The sequence below is a fragment of the Pipistrellus kuhlii genome, unplaced genomic scaffold, assembly GCF_014108245.1.
Source record: "Pipistrellus kuhlii isolate mPipKuh1 unplaced genomic scaffold, mPipKuh1.p scaffold_m20_p_2, whole genome shotgun sequence".
Taxonomy (NCBI): Eukaryota; Metazoa; Chordata; class Mammalia; order Chiroptera; family Vespertilionidae; genus Pipistrellus; species Pipistrellus kuhlii.
In genome coordinates, this window is record NW_023425515.1 from 129,845,589 (window position 1) to 129,865,987 (window position 20,399).

The following is a 20,399-nucleotide window of genomic DNA, read 5'->3' on the forward strand; positions in this document are numbered from 1 at the left end:
AAGAAATAAAGAATACATTGTCTGAAATAAAAAATATTTTATGGAGTCCTAAAAACAGAATGGAAGATTGCAAGAATCAAGTCAAAGATTTGGAACATAAAGAGCCAGAAGGCACTCCTCCGCAGACGCAAGAAGGCCAGAGAATCCAGAAAGTTGAAGATAATGTAAGAAACCTCTGGGGCCCCGCCGTCTGGCCCCCGCGGACCCGCGACCCGCCACCCGCTTCCGACCCGTCAGCCCGGCTCTCGTGTGCACCATGTCTGGTTCCTCCAGCGTCACCGCAATGAAGAAAGTGGTTCAGCAGCTCCGGCTGGAGGCTGGGCTCAACCGCGTGAAGGTTTCCCAGGCAGCTGCAGATTTGAAACAATTCTGTCTGCAGAATGCTCAACATGACCCCCTGTTGACTGGAGTATCTTCAAGTACCAATCCCTTCAGACCCCAGAAAGTTTGTTCCTTTTTGTAGTAAAATGAATTTTGAAGGTGTTCCAAACCACTTTTCTTAAACCGGAGAATATTCAAAGAGAGCTAAATCTGAAGCCTGTACAAAAAGCTTATCCTATAACATGTGCCATACTATACAAACTTCTGCTTTTGTCAGTCCTTAACATCCACCTCTCTGAATTTTCATAAATTTCTATTTCACAAGAATGATTATTTTATATACACTGGCAGCAGCATACAAATAAAATACTTAGTATAAAAAAAAAAAAAAAAAAGAAACCTCTGGGACAACTTCAAGCGAACCAACATCAGAATTATGGGGGTCCCAGAAGATGAGAGAGAGCAAGATATCGAAAACATACTGAAAGAAATAGTGACAGAAAACTTTCCCCACCTGGTGAAAGAATTAGACTTACAAGTCCAGGAAGCGCACAGAACTCCAAACAAAAGGAATCCAAAGAGGACCACACCAAGACAAATCATAATTAAGATTCCAAGAGCAAAAGACAAAGAGAGAATATTAAAAGAAGCAAGAGCAAAGAAGGTAGTTACCTATAAAGGAGCACCTATACGATTATCAGCTGATTTCTCAACAGAAACCATGCAGGCCAGACAGGAATGGCAAGAAATATTCAAGGTGATGAATAGCAAGAACCTACAGCCAAAGATAATCTATCCAGCAAAGCTATCACTCAGATTCGAAGGTCAGATAAAGAGCTTCACTAATAAAAAAAAGCTAAAGGAGTTCATTAGCACCAAACCAGAATTATATGAATTGCTGAAGGGGGTTCTTTCAGAAGAGAAAGTAAATAAAGATAAAAATTATGAACAACAAATACATAGCTATCAACAAGTGAATCTAAAAACCAAGGAAACTAAAAAAAAGAAAATCTGAGGAACAATATTAACTGTTGAATATAATAGAATCAGAGGTATGGAAGGGGAGTGAACTGTTTATTCTTGGGGAAAAGGGGAGAGGGGGATGTGGGAAGAGACTGAACATAAACTGTGCACCTATGGATGAGGACAATGGGGGGTGGGGAAAGGGCAGAGGGCGGGGTGAGAAGGGGGGGAAAGGAACATTTGTAATAATATGAACAATAAAAATTTATTTAAAAAAAATAAAAAAATAAAAAAATTTAGGTAATGAAAATATTATTCAACCGAAAATATTATACTGACCTGAAGATATTTCGGAAATGGTTAATTGGACCAGTTAATGCTCCAGGCTGGGAAAACACATAAATATAAGCTTCAAGATCTTCCGTGGTTAATTGACAACCTTTTCTTCTAATGCCAGTGCGATGGCTGGTAAACAGATGTTTCAAAGCCTAATTTAAGTGGAAAGAGAATGATTAAAACTTTTTGTTTCCTATGGTATACTCTTGAGTAGAAAAGAGGTAGACTAATATATAAATATTTGCTTATATTTTTAAAAAGAAAGAATAAAAAGATGAAACAAAAACTAATTAAAATGGTTTTCTATGTGAAAGGGTAGAAACAGAGAAACAGGGGAAACAGAGATGTAAGTGAGACCTCTCTGTCCCTTGTTTTAGAATTTTGACTTAAAGTCATATAAATATTTGATATTGAATGTTTTATATAAGTTTAGAAAAAAACAATGTAATCTTAAATTTGCTTTGAAAATATGAATAAGAAATCATGATTTATTTTTATTTTATTTTATTTTTGTCTCTAAAAAATAGGTATGTCCAAATTTGGCCCAATGGAAAGATCTACAAACAATGAAAACCCAGTTGGACACTCAGATTGTGGTCTCTAAAATACCATTTTCTACTAATAGGTCACTTCCTTTGATAAATGTCCGATTCCAGGTCTGGGGCAGAAAATAAAAGAAACCTAGATCATTAAAAAGCAAACTATCACTGACTAAAGTGCTTCTGTCAAAAGGACACAGGAGCTGCCCTGGCCAGTGTGGCTCCGTTGGCTGAGTGTTGTCCCATGCACCAAAAGGTTGCTGGATCTATTCCCAGTCAAGGGCACATGCCAAGTTTGCAGGCTCGATCCCAAGTAGGGAGCGTGCAGCAGGCATCGGATCAATGGTTCTCTCTCACCATTGATGTTTCTAGTTCTCTCTTCCTCTCCCTTCTTTTCTGAAGTTAATAAAAATCTATTTTAAAAGAAGAAAAGAAAATTCTTCTTTATAGAATTCCAGTTCATAAAAGCAGAAAGAATAATAGAATTAGAAAACCACCAATTTGCAAACCCTAATGAAATAATGTACCAAGCAATGATGATCAAGTTCTACTAAAATTATTTAGTGAAAGATTGCTTGGAAATTTTGGATAGGCTGACAACTTGTGAGCCCACTGTTCAGTGTAAGCATAATTACAACAGACACCTAGACATTATGTACTCCCCTGATGTGATAACAGGAAATACACAACTATGCTTATCAAATTAAATGTATAATCAAGCCTCTGGATCACTAACATCTGCAGAGTAGAAAAAAAACAAGGTTTAGCAAAATAACACCATATTGAAGAAGTCAGCCAAATTAAAAATGTAGATCATTCCTCAGGACAAATTACTAAATTTCTTTAATAATAATCAAAGTTGCCCGGAGGTCACATGAATCAATTCCTGGTCAGGGCACATGTTCAGGTTCCAGTCTTAATCTTCAGTGTGGCGTGTGCTACAGGTAGCCGATTAATGATTCCCTCACATCATTGATGTCTTTATCTCTTTCTCTCCCTTCCTCTCTCTGAAATAAATTTAAAAAAAAACTTTTTTTTTTAATTGTGTTAAACAACAGAAACCCAATGTGGATACCTTGGGAGGTTACTCTTCCAGACTCTGTCCAGGTGGCATACGGAAGCATAAGGCTCTGCCCCAAGACGGGCAATCCTTTTCCACGACATTGGAGATAAGCCTGTCCCTTGAATTTGTACCTACATATTCCTATGGCTTCTCAGAGCCCTATAGATAATGACTGAGGAGACAAATCATTCAGGAAACATCTGGTATACTAAAATTTAAATCTTAAGTAATATCTTAAATAGTCTAATCTTCTGGGGTGGGTGTTGTTATGTTTTAAAAACAAACAAACAAACAAACAAACAAAAATAAGGAACTGTGATAATTTTAAAAGCCATCACAACCAAATACAATGTTTGGATCTTGTTTAGTTTCTGATCCAAACAAATAAAGTGTATAAAGACAACTGAGACAGTAAGGAAATTTAAATGGGTATTAAATGATATGACAGTTTTTCATTTTGGTAGGTTTGTTAATGGCATTGGAGTTATGTGGGAAAGACAAGTCATAATTAGCAGAGATATATGCAGAAGTATTCTTCAGGTAAAGTAATATTGTCTTTTTTTTCTTCTTTTTTTTTTAACCTCCCTAAATTCTTACTACTATGTTGGACATACAAGAAGCAGTCAGTGCCCTTCTAAGAAATAGGACTCCTGGTGTCAGGGTACATGGTACCCCAATAACTGCTTATTTTGTTTCAGGGTTTTGTTTACCTCCAAGGGCTTCCACTTTTTCTGTCAAACTCTCTCACCTGGCATTCATATTCCCTTATCTCCCCTATGGGTTGTTCTCTATAAAGAGGTATTCCTATAGGCCAGTGGTCAGCAAACTCATTAGTCAACAGAGCCAAATATCAACAGTACAATGATTTCTTTTGAGAGCCAAATTTTTTAAACTTAAACTTCTTCTAACTCCACTTCTTCAAAATAGACCTGCCCAGGCCATGGTATTTTGTGGAAGAGCCACACTCAAGGGGCCAAAGAGCCACATGTGGCTTGCGAGCCACAGTTTGCCAACCACGGCTACAGGCTGTAGGCTCTCAAAAAAAACCCCCAAAAACTGAGCACTCAAATACATAAACAGATTTTAAAAATAAGTAAGCCTATAAATGAAGCCTTAAAAGCATTTATTAAGTTTTAATATTTTGTCTACTTTTCTTTCTTAAGATGGAGTTTAATTAAATTTTTTTTTTTGCATAGGAGGAAATACCTAACACAATATAACAGATGTTCAATAAATGATTATTTAAAATACAGCAAAACAACACAAGCAGGACCAGTTCTTTTCTTTTTTTAGTGTTTCAGTCTATCTTTATTTTTAACTTCCTAATTTTGTCATCTTGGTGCACCAAATTTTTTTGTTTTTTTTTTTGTTAATTGAGGTATAATTGTCTTATAACAGTTAGTTTCAGGTGTCCAACATAATGATTTGATAGTGTACATGTTGCAAAATGACCACTTCAATAAGCTCTGGCTAACATCTATCACTTACATATGACTCACCTTGAAATCATTTATTGAGAACATAAATTCTGGGAACCATGGTATCTGGAAGAAGTAATAACAGCTGGATTTGAACAGCTGGGTAGGGTGTCGTAAAATATATTCTGAAATTAAAATGTCATGTTAGACCTTCTCCAAGGAATATAAAAGTAGTTACTATTGAAAGATCTAATTTTTTAAGGCAATTTCACCCTTGAGATAATCCCTTAAAAGCATTCACAAATAAGAATTTCTGTGTAATTTCTCTTTGGAACAATTTTTAAGTTCTTATATTTTATTATGGGTATTTCTGGTATTTAGAAAAATTTATAGCACTTCAAAGAAAGAAGGAAGTTTCCCTTTGTGAAGTCTTGACTCAGAACAGAACAGGAAACTCAAACAACACCGCCATTCTTTTAAGGTCATTATCAGTGACCTAGCACTTTCCCTAGGGATGCAAAGGGAGGTCATTTTCAACTGCTTAAAAGATTTTCCTTTTGGGTTGATTTGAATGCCTTATCCATTTGACCTCAACAGAAAAGAAAGTGACCCCTATAAATTTACTCATGAATTCAGAAGATTCATACATTCAATGAATATTTGAATAGCTACTGTGTTTGAGGGGATTTAGCAGTGAACAAGACAAAAGATGTTCTCATTAACTCACACAATAAATAAATAATGAATACTTAAAATAACATTTTGATAGCAACAATACCATAAAGAAAACAAAACAAGGTAATTTGATTAAGAGTGATGGTTGGGCAATCATGCACAGATCTAGAAAGAGCATCCAGAAACAGAACGTAGATCCTGGGCCTGGCACATTCAAGAAGCAGAAAGGCTATGGTGGCTGGTGGGTAGAGAACAAGAAGGAAATGGTATGAAATGTGTCAGAAAGAAAAGCAGAGGTGTAGGCAGATAGTGCCAACAGTGATAAAGATTTAAAAATGCTTTGGGAAGACACTGAAGTTTTAATTTGGAAAGTAGTGAAATCATGCATATTAAATGGGCATATTCTTGGATAAGTGGAGTATTGTCATCATTGAACAAGGTTTTGTCAGCTCTGCATTAAGAGATATCAATACACCTTTAACAGATTTGACTCAGTGGATAGTGTCAGCCTGTGGACTGAAAGGTCCCAGGTTCGATGTGGGTCAAGAGCATTGATTGCAGGCACATCCCCAATAGGATGTATACAGGAGGCAGCTGGTCGATGTTTTTCTCTCATCGATGTTTCTAGCTCTCTATTCCTCTCCCTTCCTTAATGTAAAAAAAATCAATAAAATATATATAAAAAAAAGAGCGATCAATACAATTATAAGCATACTATTGACAACTTCATATTGACCGGGGTTGATCCCATTGATAAAACAGTTTTAGCAATATTCCAAGTTTTTGCTGAAACGACCAGTTACAGTTTATCTAAAACAATATTGACTCTGGGTCCTGATCAATTGAGCAAGGATGTAGTATGACTTCTGTTGATTAATGAAATGGGAAAAAACATGACATATCTCAGTTTGATATTTGAGTCCTAAACATCCATCCTATTGCCTCAACAGAAGACAGGTCAATTGGATATGAATCTAAAATTGGACTCTTACACGTCCTTATAATGTATAATATTTAGGTAGTCATGGTCTCCTTTTCCCTGACCTGCTTAATTTTGAGGAAGAAACAGAAATACGTTGTTCTGAATTTTTTGTTCCCAGAGGTTGCTGTGGGTTGTAGCAATACCCGAACCCCCGAAAATTTGACAAGTCTAGTTAAAGAGGACAAAACTACAATTTCTGCCAAAATCAAATAAAAATGTTCCTACCCATTGTTCACAGGTCTTTAGTCAGTTTTAAGATTTTATGAATTCCCTTTATAACAGAAGTTTTCAAAATATACCATAGTCCATGTATATCCCTGTGGATCCCAAAGACCCTTTTAAGGAATCTGGATGGTCAAAACAATTTCATAACAACACTAAGACATTATTTAGCTTTTCGCATTTGGTTGCCATTTGCACTGATGTTCCAAAAGCCATGGTAGGTAGAACCTGTGCGCAAATCAAGGCAGTGTCACGAAACAATACTAGTAGTCATCGTTTTCTTCACTACCACACACTGGCAAAAACAAACAAATACATAAAACTAAATGCCAGTTTCACTTAGGAATGTCCTTGATGAAACAGCAAAAATTATTAACTTTATTACAGTCCCACCTTTGAGTACTTGTCCTTTTAACATTGTGATGAGACAGAATGTACACACAAAGCAGTTCTGTTGCACACCCAAATCCAACGGAAAAGCACCTCTTAAGGAAAAGCACCTTTGCAACTGTTTGAGTCTATAAATGGAATTGGCTGCATTTTTTACGGAACATCATTTTCACCTGAAAGAAGGACTAACAAACTATTAACAGTCAGACCGGGGCATGTGGCAGGTTGACTCCTTGAACATCAACAGAGCAAGCCTTTCACTTAAGGGGAAACGATCAGCAGTATTTGCTGCCAAAGATAAAATTCAAGCTTTCAACTGAAAATCAGAATTTTGGAAACTTGAATCTGCTGCTGTGAGCTTGACAGTTTTGGAACACTTAATGGCTTTTTAATTAAAAAAAAAATAAAAATTGGGGTAATATTAATGAACATGAGATATAATGAAATGTTTCAAATTATTGAAGATCTAAATAACTCAACCACTATCTTCCAATGCATGATGAAAAATCCATTCAAAGTGATAGAGACACCAATGGATTTTAACATAACCGAGCACAAAAAGTTCATTAATCTGACATCAGATTTCACATTGTTACTAACCTTTACGGGACTACCAATTTTTGAGTTTGATGTAGTGGTAAAGAAGAAAATCCACAATTCTCTGAAAAGGCTATTAAAATACTCCAGCCTTTTTCAATTATAAATCTGTGTGAGACCAGATTTCTTCATATCCTTCAATTCAAACAACATATTGCAACAGATTGAATGCAGAAGCAGATCTGAGAATCCATCTGCCTTTTATTAAGCCAAAAATTAAAGAGGTTTGCAAATATGTAAAACAATGACACTATTTTCTCACTAAAATTTTGTTTTGAAAGATGTAGTTAGTTTTCATTAAAATGTTGTTGTTTTTTATGTTAACATGTACTGGAGTTATTGGTGTTTTTTTTTTTTTTAAGATAATTTCACACATATATTTTTCAAAGTCTCATTTTAAATTTCTAAAAGCTCAATGGGCAATGGGTCTTTAATAACTTTTAAGATATAAAGGAATCCTGAGACCAAAATTTGAGTACTGCTGCTTTAAAAAATGTTGCCATTCCTGATAGCGAAAGCTGTCAGGTGAAAGGAGAACTTACTTCTAGGCTGTCAAAATCCATTACCACCTAAGACTTAGAATCTAAGTTGTGTTACTGCATCTCCTCCTTTAACCCTCTGCAAGTTAGCAGTAAATTATTTTCTAAAAATAAAATTATGCAAGCAAACATGAAGCTATAGTTTCTTAGACTCTAAATATTAAATATTTAAAGCACATTGTCATGTGCTAACATATTTTAGCCATTTCATTTTTAAAATATTATGTAATTTTTTTAAATGTTGATAATTAAATTTTGCTGTTTTTATTTTTATTTTTAAAAAAATATATTTTATTGATTTTTTTACAGAAAGGAAGAGAGAGGGGTAGAGAGTTAGAAAAATCGATGAGAGAGAATCATCGATCAGCTGCCTCTTGTACACCCCCCTATTGGGGCTGTGTCCGCAACCAAGGTACATGCCCTTGACCGGAATCGAACCTGGGACCCCTCAGTCCGCAGGCTGATGCTCTATCCATTGAGCCAAATCGGTTTTGGCAAATTTTGCTGTTTTTAATCCAGAGTGTCAGTGGCAACAGTGAATTGTTGTGTTGGCAGTTCATAATGGAAATTTAAGCTCACCTGTAAATACATTTGGATGAGGGAAGTTAATAACAATAAGCTTCATCACCATTTCAGGATAACAGATGGCAATTAGCCAGGCAATCATGCCCCCCCAGTCGTGGCCAATAAGAACACATTTGCTATAACCTGTAATCAAGAAATAAATATTGACATCATTGAAAAGAAACAGGTAGGCTCATCATTAACTCACATAAAATAGGTTCACTTCTGAAACTAATCTTCCCACTATTCTACCCTAATTATTCACCCACTTTGTGTAGGCTCTGAGTTTGGTATTTTCAAAACCTGTAGGTATGTCTGCATCACCCAGGTAACTTTAGAAAATTCAGGTGCCCAAGCTCCACTCTAGACTTAGTACAAATTCAGAATCTCTCCAAGGAATATAAATATATTTTAATCTGAAATAGTTTGGACACCACTATTACATGTGATTAACCTACCATGTAATTAGGTCATAAACAAGATTATTTGAGTTATTTTTGAATGTTGGAGAATTTCTAATTACAGTAAAAACCTAAATGTCCCACCTATGTCCAACTAGTAAAACTTTATTTCAAAGAAGCATCTATTTTTCTCCCTAATTTTCCAAATTCAATGTTACAACTCAAAACAGTAAAACATCACTAACTTGGGACTGTAAGGTCAAATTGAATTAGTGGAAAGTCTTAATTATTGTACTAAGTACATACAAGTTTCATTTCATGTAATCATTACAGTTACTTGAATTAGGTTAAAATACTGATTAGTAGTGATTTCCTACAAGATTTTCTTTGTTTAGATGGATAAGATTAATTTGTAATTTATTTCTATAGTACTTCAAATTAATTTTTTCAAATAAGTATTTTTCATCATCATCCCACCACTATACTAACATGCACACACATACACACACAGAAGAACATCTTGTTTATATTATTGATTTGCCTAGAAAATTGTACGTTGACAAATTTAAGCCAGGTCTAAAATATAAATGAAATCTGGCTGTTGGAAATCTGTGTCTCGGAGTCTATTTTATTGTAATCAGGCTAAAGGGTAACACTGCATTGATACCCCCAGACCCATTCATTTTTTTCTCCTCTAAAAATATTAGCTAGGCCTTGGCTGGTTTGGCTTAGTGGATAAAGCATCGGCCTGCAGACTGAAGGGTCCTGGGTTCGATTCCGGTCAAGGGCACATGCCCAGGCTCCATCCTCAGTAGGAGGTGTGCAGGGGGCAGCCAAGCAATGATTCTCTCTCATCATTAATGTTTCTCTCCTTCTCCCTTCCTCTCTGAAATCCATTTCAAACCAAATTTTGAAAGTAATTTTTGGCTAGTGGAGTGAATAATTATTCTGGATGTGTTATTTTAAATTCCCTGAATAAGCATTTTGATCTGGAACCCCAAACCGTAGTAACAGAATTCAGATAACAACCCAGGTAGGTGAAAAAGGCATCCTCCCAAGGAATTAGGTTAGCACTTCACAATTTCTTGAATCATAGTCCCTTAAAAAGAATTAATACTATTCTTTTAGTAACCCACCTAAGGAGTCTAAAATATCCTTTATATCTGTAATTAGACAGTCCAGTTTGTAATTCTCTCGATGAATGGGAGCGTCTGTTTCTCCATAGCCTCTCAAATCCAGCGCCACAACTCGGTATTCACTTTTAAACTCCCTTAGCTGGTGACGCCAAGAATACCTGCAGGATATAAGGAACATTAAATATACCACAGTGACTATTACAAATAGTAGCATTATAGATTTTCTAAGTGGAAAACTACTAGAAACTCCTTATCTTGAGAAAGGTTGTAGAGCTTAGTATAAGCAGGAAAGAAGAGACCTGTTTGAGAAGGGAGCACTGACATTCTTTATTACAATTATTTTTTTTACCAGCTCCAGTGGGGCTGTATTTACAGGAACTTCAAAATACCAGATATTAAAAGCAATGTAATTATATCTGCACTTAAGAAATCAATTTTCTAAGCTTTTCTTAAATAACTAGAGGCCCAGTGCATGAAAAGTCATGCACTGGACGAGGTGGGGTGGGCTCAGCCTGGCCTGCCTCCTCTCACAATCCGGGAATCCTCAGGGTAGGAGGCGACCCAGTGACCAGGGGAAGGAGATGCCCCATCACACCTCTGCCGCTGTCACTGCCTCAGCCAATCCTGGTTACACCTCGGGCCAGCCCTGGGCAGTGGGGCAGCCACCATCTGAGGCTTGCCTGTGCCTGGGGCTGGCCCTGGGAAGCTGGGGAGCAGAGAGGACTGGGGGACTCTGGAGGCAGGCAGGCCCAGCCTTGCCATGCACCTGCCATCCCAGCGGGGCTGAGTGGAGTAGGTGCCGCCATCATGTGGCTGTGGGTGCTGCCATCTTTGAGGGCGTGACAGTCAATTAGCATATTCCCTCCTTATTGGCTGTGGACACCTCCATCTTTGTGATGGAGTGAGGGTCAATTAGCATATTCCCTCTTTATTAGATAGGATATGGGCAGCTATCAGGGAATATATACCTATAAATACTTCTGTTATTGCAGAAATATTTGATTCTCTAAAAAAATGTATAAGGTGAAAATTTATTTGCCAAAAAGTAGATTTTACTCATCTTACTCCACTGTTAGATAGGGCTCAGTGTTTTTTAGTAATAACAGTTTACTTATGAATGAAAAAGTCTGAAGATTCCAGGCAGATTATGGCTTAAAGAATCCAATAAAACAATTGGTTAAAATAAACCTCTTCTTGCTAAAACAAAATTCTTCTGTGGAGAAGATCCTACACAAGCAAGCAAGCAAGCATGATATTAAAAACATTTAACCATCAAAATGGTACCAGCGCTGACCAATTAAAATGGTCATATTGTGATAGTCATATTCTGAGATGTCTGTTGGGCAGGTATTCCATTTGTGCTAGTTCATGGAACAGCAGAATTAATTTAAATACAGAGATCCATGAGCTTTTCTTCTTCCAATAAGCAAAATCATTTTGGATAACAGAAATAAAAAGACAAAATTTTCAAAGTAATTCTCTATGTTATGGAGCTCAGAATACGCATTAACAATTTGCATGCACATTTGTTCATAAAAATATAGTGTAAAATTATCTATCTGACACAAGTCAAATGGAAGATTGTCTGAAAAGATTTTTGAAGTGCAATAGGCAAGTGAGATTATAAACCAACTAGAGGCCCAGTGCACAAATATTCATGCAAGAATGGGCCTGCCTTCCCCTGGCTGCCATCACTGCCTTCACTCTAGCCTAGAGTTGCCTTTCCACCTTCCCGCCTTCCCCATGCTGCCCAGAGGGCCGGAGTGGCTGGGGTGGTGCAGAGCACATGTCTTGTTGCCATGTCGTCTGTGTATGCAAATTAACGTGCCATATTTGTTGGGTTAATTTGCATACTCACTCCTGATTGGCTGGTGGGTGTTGTGAAGTTATGGTCAATTTGCATCTTTCTCTTTTATTAGTGTAGTGAGAGACTGCAATGTGATATGATACAAAGCAATAAAATCAGTGAAGCAAATCAACCACTTTATATCAACAGACATCAGGAAGGGTATCAGACACATATTTGGAATTATGAATGGATACAGAATCTTTGATCTATGATTTATGAAAATCTACAAAATCATTACCAATTAAGATGGATTTTAAAATGTTAATAAAAGTATCTTTCTTAGCTAGGCCATAGTAAAATTATTAATCTTTTCTTTTAAATATATTTTTTATTGATTTCAGAGAGGAAGGGAGGGAGAGACAGAAACATTTATGATAGGAAAGAATCTTTGATCGGCTGTCTCCTGCAAGTCCCACACTGGGGATCGAGCAGGCAACCTGGGCCTGTGCCCTGACTGGGAATCAAACCATGACCTTCTGTTTCATAGGTTGACACTCAACCACCTAGCCATGCCAGCTGGGCAATATTGTTAATCTTGCCGCTGGGTTGTAACAAACAAATGAAGCATTTTGTTTCCTTAACATACTCATCTGTCAACACATCTGATATTATTATTTTCTCATTAGCTTTACTTAAGATTTTGAATTAATTTTTTATGCCTTTGTACCTAATCAATAAAGTTCTGAAGATTTAAGCTATTAAATATTTAATTAATCACGTTTCCTGCCCATCCTTGCTAACATGATCTTAATTCAGGCCTCCACTGATGCAACAACCTATTGATTGGTCTGAGTCCACATCATTCCCTTCGGTTCTTTCTTCCATGAAACCAAAGTGATGCAGCAAAACCACACACTCTCTCGTGTAATTTCCTCACTTAAAATATTTTCTCGACACCTTATTAATCATATGTGAAGTTCAAACTCCTTCTGGCAGACAAAACCTCCAAGATTTGACTATTACCCAATTTTCCAGCCCAGTTACTTTACACCCTGTCATCTGCTATATAATAAAAAGAGCTAGCATCTACATCATTCTCACCACGGGCCTGCACCTTTTGGTATACGGGACTATCTACTCCAACCTACTGAGCCACACTGGCCAAGGCCCAATCTGTACTTCTTAATCCCTTCACCGTTTCACCCAGCCCTCTGCCCCCTGTTAAAATGTGCATTGTTCAATGGGGGGTGGGGAAAGGACAGAGGGTGGGGTGGGAACCTGGTGGAGGGGAGCAATTGAGGGGGGAAGAGGAACACATTTGCAATAATCTGAACAATAAAGATTTATTAAAAAGAAGAAGAAGAAGAAGAAGAAGAAGAAGAAGAAGAAGAAGAAGAAGATAAGGGTAACCAAGGAGCTCAGTACTGAGTCATTTTGGGGACATCCTATGATCATTATAGAGTTATGACATTTGTATCTCTTACCATATGTTGATTCCTTCTTGTAGATGTGTAACCCTTGTTTGTTAATAGAGTAGTGCCATATTTTTAAGTGATTAGCATTTTTGAAGGTGAATGTGCACATTAAATCTCATTATAGCAAATAACTAGAATAAATTCATGATGGGGGAATTTTTTGACAGACAAAAGTAAATAAAATAAATAAATAAATAAATAAATAAAATGTGCATTGTTTTAATATCTTAAGTATCTGTGTTTTCATTCAGAATTCACTTAAATAGAGATTTCAAGGTAGAAATTTGATTAAAGATGTTTATAATCTCACAATACTTTACATTTAAAATTGTATTAGAAACTATGCAAACATAACACCTGCATTCTCATATTAATAATTAAAATAGCCTTACAAATAAATTTAACTATTGCCATTATCAATGAATGGAGTTAACAATATCTTAAACATTTCTAAGAAATAGCACAACTGCGCCGGGACTGGTTTGGCTCAAGTGGATAGAGCATTGGCCTGGGGACTGAAAGGTCCCGGGTTCGATTCCGGTCAAGGGCATGTACTTTGGTTGCGGGCATATCCCCAGTGGGGGGTGTGCAAGAGGCAGCTGATCGATGATTCTCTCTCATCAATGTTTCTAACTCTCTATCCCTCTCTCTTCCTCTCTGTGAAAAATCAATAAAATATATTTTAAAAAAAAGAAATAGCACAACTGCTATTTTAATAAACTTCAGAAAAATAATTTATAAATGTAATCTTCCTAGAGTTCATAAATAAAGCATAATTGACTTACACTTCAAACTGAAAAAGAAATCACATCAGTGATTAGATATAATTAAAACAAAAACAACCCCTTTGATACAAGAATGAGACATATTGCAAAATCTGTAACTCCTGGAAATATTATAAATAGACAAAATAAACTATTTCACCCACATTTTTTTTTAAGCTTTTGGGAAAAGCAGAGAACTCTTTTTAAGAAACCTCTTTCCTAGTTATTGCTCTTAACGTAAGGAGGGCTCTGGTTTCCCAGGCTGGCCGTTTTCAGATGCAGACCATCCTTTCCCCCTCACAACAGAGGCCAGCAGTCATCAGCCTCTGTGCTCAGCTGTGCGGACGAAGAGCCCTCGTTTGCCTGTGCACTTGAATAATGACAAACGCGTTCCATACAGCTGGTGATGAAGATGACCGAAGAAATTGCTGGCATCAACTCACAGTATTTTTTAAATGATGCAGCAAGTAAGTGACTGAGGCAGAAGTCACTGCCCATGTTACTTTATGCAGATCTGACTAATGCTTCAGACTTACATTTTATAGCTGGACCTACATACACATGCTGATTTGCATGGGCTATTTACCACCCAATTGTCTCCAGATGAAAGAAAATAAAAAGTTAACATGGAAATAACTTATGTTTATTTATGCAGGAAAATCCAGAGTGGAGAAAAATCTTATTTGGGGAAAATCTTCTCAGGATAAGGCATCCATAGTCTTTTTTACTTTGGAAGAATGGTGTTTTTGTTTGTTTGTTTGTTTGTTTGTTTTTTGCCATCCTCCATTCTTTTCTTCAATGCCTAGTGCACTAGCATCATCAAAGCTCCTATATGATAAAAGCCTAATATGCAAATTGTTTGACCAGGAATTTGTTCACTATGATGTGCGCTGACCACCAGGAAGTGGCGAGGAACACAGCAATACTGGCAGCAGGTGGCAGTGGAGGTGCTGCCAGTGCCAATGGGTCCTGATGGGTCCCAATGAGAATGGGACCATGGCAGAATGGCAGAACAGGTGGGTGTGAATGGGGGCCGATCACCCGGCAGATAGTGACCAGCCGCGGTGGCAGCGGGCGGTGCCACTATGTGGCTCCCAGATGTTGAGGGAGCCAGGGCGGGGGGGCTGGAGGGGGGCAGCCTTGATTGATCACCTGATAGGCAGGTGAGATAGTGGAGCAGATGAGGGGGTGATGCCAGGCCATGGTGGGGTGCCAGGTGGGGCTTCAGGGCTGCGAGGCTGGGGGCACGAGCTGAGGCCTGATCCCTGCAAGCCCCCCTGAGGGACCCCACCAATGCAGGAATTTTTGCACCAGGCCTCAAGTTTCTTAATAAAGTCCCTGTATGTATGGCACTCTGATAAGCAAAGTATTTAATGCTAAAAAAAAAAAAAAAAAGCATTAAATTTGTAAGTTTACCAGAATTCTGGAAATCCATGAAGTAGCAGCATGAGTGGTTTGCCTCTTTCTCCAGCAGCAACATAATGAAATCTCAGTCCAGAATCCTGCAGTAGAAAACATGAAGTTTAAGTCATGATGTATGTTGTTAAAGTAGTAGTTAGTATTTCCATTTCATAAAAACACACACTCACTTGCATTATTTTTAATATCAAGAAATAAAGATCCCATAGCCAGTTTGGCTCAGTGGACAGAGCATCAACCCGCAGAATGAATAGTCCTGGGTTCGATTCTGGTCCAAGGGCATGTACCTTGGCAGCAGGTTGGATCCCAGGCTGGGTGGGTGCGTGCAGGAGGCAACCAATCGATGTGTTTCTCTCACATCGTGTGTCTCTCTCTTGCTCTGTTTTCCCCTCCCATTCACTCTCTCTAAAAATCAATGGAAAAATATTCTCGGGTGAGGATTAACAACACAAAACACCTTTTAAAAAATAATAAAATAAATATTACTTTTCAAAGAGAAAAAAACTTTATGATTTATCAGTAGGATGAATTGACAGACTTACTTTGTCAACATTCCCTTTATGGTACCTTCCCTTCTTCTACTGACAAAGTCAGTTTACATATTACCAGCTTCTGAAACAATGTCACAATTTGTGACTTTCATTTTACTGCTGTGTCACATCTCATCTCATTCTATTTTTATAGGATGTGTAAATAATTCCGATTTGAATTTATATTCCTGCCATGTTTACCCCCTACTCAAGTACTTTTCTCAGCTTGCCCGTCAAGAGCTATGCCATCAGTTATGTAATTCACACCTTCCTTCCTTATTTTTAGTCCTCTCCTTCCCACATTTTTATTTTAAGTTGAGAGTAGCATGCTGCTTGCTCCTCATGTCATCTCTGTGTATTTGTAATAGCAGAACGCTCTGAGTCCCCAAGTCTTCACTCTGCATGTGGGAGACAAGACTGCCCAGGGAAATAAAAAGCATGGGAATGAGACAGGAATACAGTGAATCAAAGCAAACCAAAGGGAGAAGAGTGGATGTAAAAAGCAAGAAAGAGAAACAAAAACTCATAAAGAACTGAGAAAAGAAAGCAAGAACCCAAAGCTGGGCACAGACACTGGCATTATATCAGGTTACCCAAGTACTTGGGTTTTCAGATATGAAAAAATCTTAAAAGGCATCTAACCCAACCCCATCATTTTTGCAGATTTAGAAACCGAGGACCAAAGATGGTAACACAGATCATGACATTGGTTAGGAAGAGGGCTGTGGCTAGAACCTACCAGGACAATGTCTTCCACTCCTTGGTCTGTGTCTCTGGGAAACCCTTTAGATGGCCAGTGAGAAGAAAGGCATTTCAGATGAGTTTTACACTACTTTTTCTCCTCATGTAGAATGAAGAAAGTAAATCTGACTTTAAATCTGACTTTGCCCTCAACTGCAGAATGCCTTCCTAGCACAGTAACTTCTTTTCTTGGTGGTGAGTCATGGAAGGTAAAATACTGTGGGCACTTGATTGAATTTAGTGAACAAATTACTTTACTGCACTTACCAAGTGCCAGACACTGTTTTTTGTTTGTTTGTTTGTTTGTTTTTGTTTTCAATTTTCACCAGAGGATATTTTCCATTGATGTTTAGAGAGAGTGGAAGAGAGAGGGAAAGACAGAGAGAAACATCGATGTGAGAGAGACATTAATTGGTACCTCCTGCATGAGCCCTGCCTGGCCCTCTACCAGGGCCTGGGCAGGGAAGGAGTCTGCAACCAAGGTACATGCCCTCGACCAGGGTTGAACCTGGGACCCTTTAGTCCACAGCCAATGCTCTATCCACGGACCCAAACCAGCTAGGGCCAGACATTGGTCTTTTTGGTGGTTGTTTCACAAATCTGAACTCTTTAATGATGTCATGGGCTGAATAAAGGCAAGAGAGGCATACCCCTTGGCCTTCTGGACTCCAGCTGCCGGATAATCTAGCTCCTAACAGGAATCCTCCACGTGGTGACACACATGTCCCCTCATTTGAAGCTGGTTTTGAATCGCCTGCGAGTCAAACTGTAGGGTGCATTGCAAAGGGCCCCGCCTGAAGCCTCAGGAAACAGAACATCGTGGCTGCGAGGAGCCCTGGGACCAGCGCGGACATGGATGAGTCTGCATGCATGGTAGGCACTTACTTTTAATTCCACTCCTCTGGACTCTAAGCTCATTAGTTGGCTTCCTTGTCCACAAACATACACCACTTACTAATGATTTCATGCCGCTTCGGTCATCTGTGAATGTTTTATTCTGCTGATCTGAATAAACTCCTGATTTCCAACGACTTATTCTATTTGCTCTCTTAGTCTGTCATTTGGGCAAGGACAGACTCCTGAGTCTTTAGGGCGCCACCTGGAACAATTCCCCTACAGCCGATCTGAGCTCTAAAGGGCAAAAAGGGTAAGGGAGACAGCTTCCCCTTCCCATTTAACCTATTCCTCCTCCTCCCTTCTCCTCCTCCCCCTCCTCACCCCCTACCCCCACCCCACACCCACACACAAGAAACAGAGGACGTAAACACTCTGCGGCCACACCTCTCCCCTCTGGCCTCCCTCTGGCGTCTTGGTGGTCCCCACCGCGTCCCCTGCGAGCCCGGATCCACCAGGGGACGCCGGGCCGGACGCCTGGGAAGGTGCAGCCCCGAGCCCTCCGCTCTCCCCGGAGCCCCGTTCCCTCCCGCCCCGCCCGCGGCCCGGCCTTCACCTTGAGGCGCACGTAGCAGTGGGTGCCCAGGGAGGGGTCGCTCAGGCACCGGGGCGGGTGCCCCCGCGCGCCCCGCCGGAAGGTGCGCGCGGGGCCCCGGCCGAGGCTCCACAGGAGCTGGAGCAGGTGGGCGGAGGCGCAGAGCCCGCCGTAGCCGTAGACCAGGGACCAGAAGAGCAGGGACCGGATCGCGAGCAGCAGGCGGGGCAGGCAGTCCCGCAGCCTCGCCATCGCCCTGCGGGCACCGGGGCGGCAGCGCTCACACCGGCCGCAGCGAGCGCCTGTCCGTCCGTCCGTCCCGATCGCCGGATCCGCGCGCACCTCCTGGAGGCCCCGCAGCCGCGCCCGCCGCCTGCCCGCGTCGCAGTCTCGGGAATTGCTCTCCCGGGCGGAGAGGTCCCTTGGGACCGGCGGGGCTGCGTGGCTGGCCTGCGGGGAAATGGTGAGGCTGCCAGGCGCCCCAGGTGCCCGGGGGGCAAGAGTCTCTCTTGTTTTTTATTTTTTAAATTTTATTTTTATTGATTTTTTTTTACAGAGAAGAAGAGAGAGGGATAGAGTTAGAAACATCGATGAGAGAGAAACACTGATCAGCTGCCTCCTGCACACCCCCTACTGGGGATGTGCCTGCAACCAAGGTACATGCCCTTGACCGGAATCGAACCTGGGACCCTTCAGTCCGAAGGCCGATGCTCTATCCACTGAGCCAAACCGGCGGCTTCGGCAAGCCTCTCTTGTTTTGACCAGTGTTCAGATGTTCTCCTGCACACTTGCCTGTTGGAATTTCATTAGGCCTTGATCTGGATCATGGGATTATGATTCAGAGAGGGGCAGAAACTGGTTTTCCTACTACTCAGCGGACATTGTGACTTGATTCGTTCCTAACACTTTCTGAAGATGCTGATATTCTGCAACTATTTCAGTCGTTATGTTGAAGAAGACCGGGGACACACACACACACACACCAAGCAACACTTGGAGAGTCTGGTGGGCTTCGAGAAAAATGAATTCAAATTCTAAGCAGAATTTTTCTTTTTAATTAAAGAACTAGCCCTATGTGTGCTTAGCGGTTATCTCGTTGGAAGCTTGTGGTCTTGAAAACAACACTGTTCTATCCGATTAAAAAATACACCTGGCATGGCAAGAGAGTATGGGCGTATCTAGTCTCTGGCCTACAAGGTCAGACAGCTAAGTTTATCTTCCTTATTATGCAAGCAGGCTAGAAAGCAAAGTTATTTTTATATTTTATATTTCATAGAATTTCAAACAGTAGTTTTATAAAACAGAGGTTAGCCTTCTCAGTTATTTAGAGTCATGTCTGGAAACCCCTGGTCTGTTCTCTGTCCTTAAATGTTTTCCCTTTATAAGAATATTGTATAAATAGAACCATCTAGTATATAACCTTTTGTTTTTGGCTTCTTACACTTAGCATCATGTGTCTGAGATTCAATCATGCTATTACATGTATTGTTCCTTTTTTATTGCTGAGTAGTGTTTCATTGAATGGATGTACGGTATTGTTGATCCATTCCTCAGCTAAGGGACAGTTGAGTTTCTTCCAGTTTGGATGGCTATGAGTAAAACCACTATGAACATTCATGTAGAGTGGTTTGTTTGTTTTTGTGTGTGAACATATGTTTTTATTTAAGTTGGCTAAATACTGAGAGTGGGAATGCTAGGTGGGGTGGCAAGTGTGCATTCAACTTTATGGCGAACTGACAAACTGTCCAGTTTTGAGTTTACATGGGCAGTGTGTGAGAGTGATGGTTGGGTCAGTCAGATTCCTGCAAGCACTGGGATTGTAAAAAAAAAAAAAAAAAAAAAAAAAAAAAAAAAATTAATTTTAGCCATTCTAAGAAGTGTGTGGTATCATTGACACTTTAATTTGCATTTCCCTAATGGAGAATGTTGGACATCTGTAGCACTTGTGTGCCATTCGAATACATTCCTCTTTGACTGCTTTTGTTACTGTGGTAGGAAGTGCAGAGGGGCATTCTCTGCTGTCCTAATTCAGCCTCAGAGGCAGGCACTATGTCCTTGGACATCAGGGCGGGACCTTCTCCCTTATCCTTCCTCACCCCCAGCACC

At 39.6% G+C, this 20,399-nt stretch overlaps 2 protein-coding genes and 1 non-coding gene across 3 annotated transcripts in view; 2 read left to right on the forward strand and 1 right to left on the reverse strand.

The window, feature by feature from the left end:
- The window catches only part of EPHX4 (epoxide hydrolase 4), a 32,797-nt gene extending 14,207 nt beyond the window's left edge, over positions 1 to 18,590 (reverse strand). The window contains exons 1-6 of the mRNA XM_036447019.2: positions 18,315 to 18,590; positions 15,591 to 15,676; positions 10,147 to 10,304; positions 8,625 to 8,753; positions 4,722 to 4,825; positions 1,624 to 1,772 (exon numbers count right to left, since the gene is read on the reverse strand). Of these exons, the coding sequence (XP_036302912.1) occupies positions 1,624 to 1,772; positions 4,722 to 4,825; positions 8,625 to 8,753; positions 10,147 to 10,304; positions 15,591 to 15,676; positions 18,315 to 18,545 (857 nt within the window). The 5' untranslated portion in view covers positions 18,546 to 18,590. The remainder of the gene's footprint in view (positions 1 to 1,623; positions 1,773 to 4,721; positions 4,826 to 8,624; positions 8,754 to 10,146; positions 10,305 to 15,590; positions 15,677 to 18,314) is intronic.
- LOC118724108 (guanine nucleotide-binding protein G(I)/G(S)/G(O) subunit gamma-5) lies at positions 166 to 582 on the forward strand. Its single transcript, XM_036447021.2, has one exon. The coding sequence runs from the start codon at positions 257 to 259 to the stop codon at positions 461 to 463; it is 207 nt and encodes a 68-aa protein (XP_036302914.1). The 5' UTR covers positions 166 to 256; the 3' UTR covers positions 464 to 582.
- LOC118725062 lies at positions 3,222 to 3,424 on the forward strand. Its single transcript, XR_004989813.1, has one exon. It is a non-coding gene; the product is annotated as a small nucleolar RNA SNORA73 family (small nucleolar RNA).
- Positions 18,591 to 20,399: the final 1,809 nt, after the last annotated feature.

Coding starts and splice junctions, on each gene's coding strand:
- LOC118724108 (XM_036447021.2), top strand. CDS start 257: ATGTCTGGTTCCTCCAGCGTCACCGCAATGAAGAAAGTGGTTCAGCAG.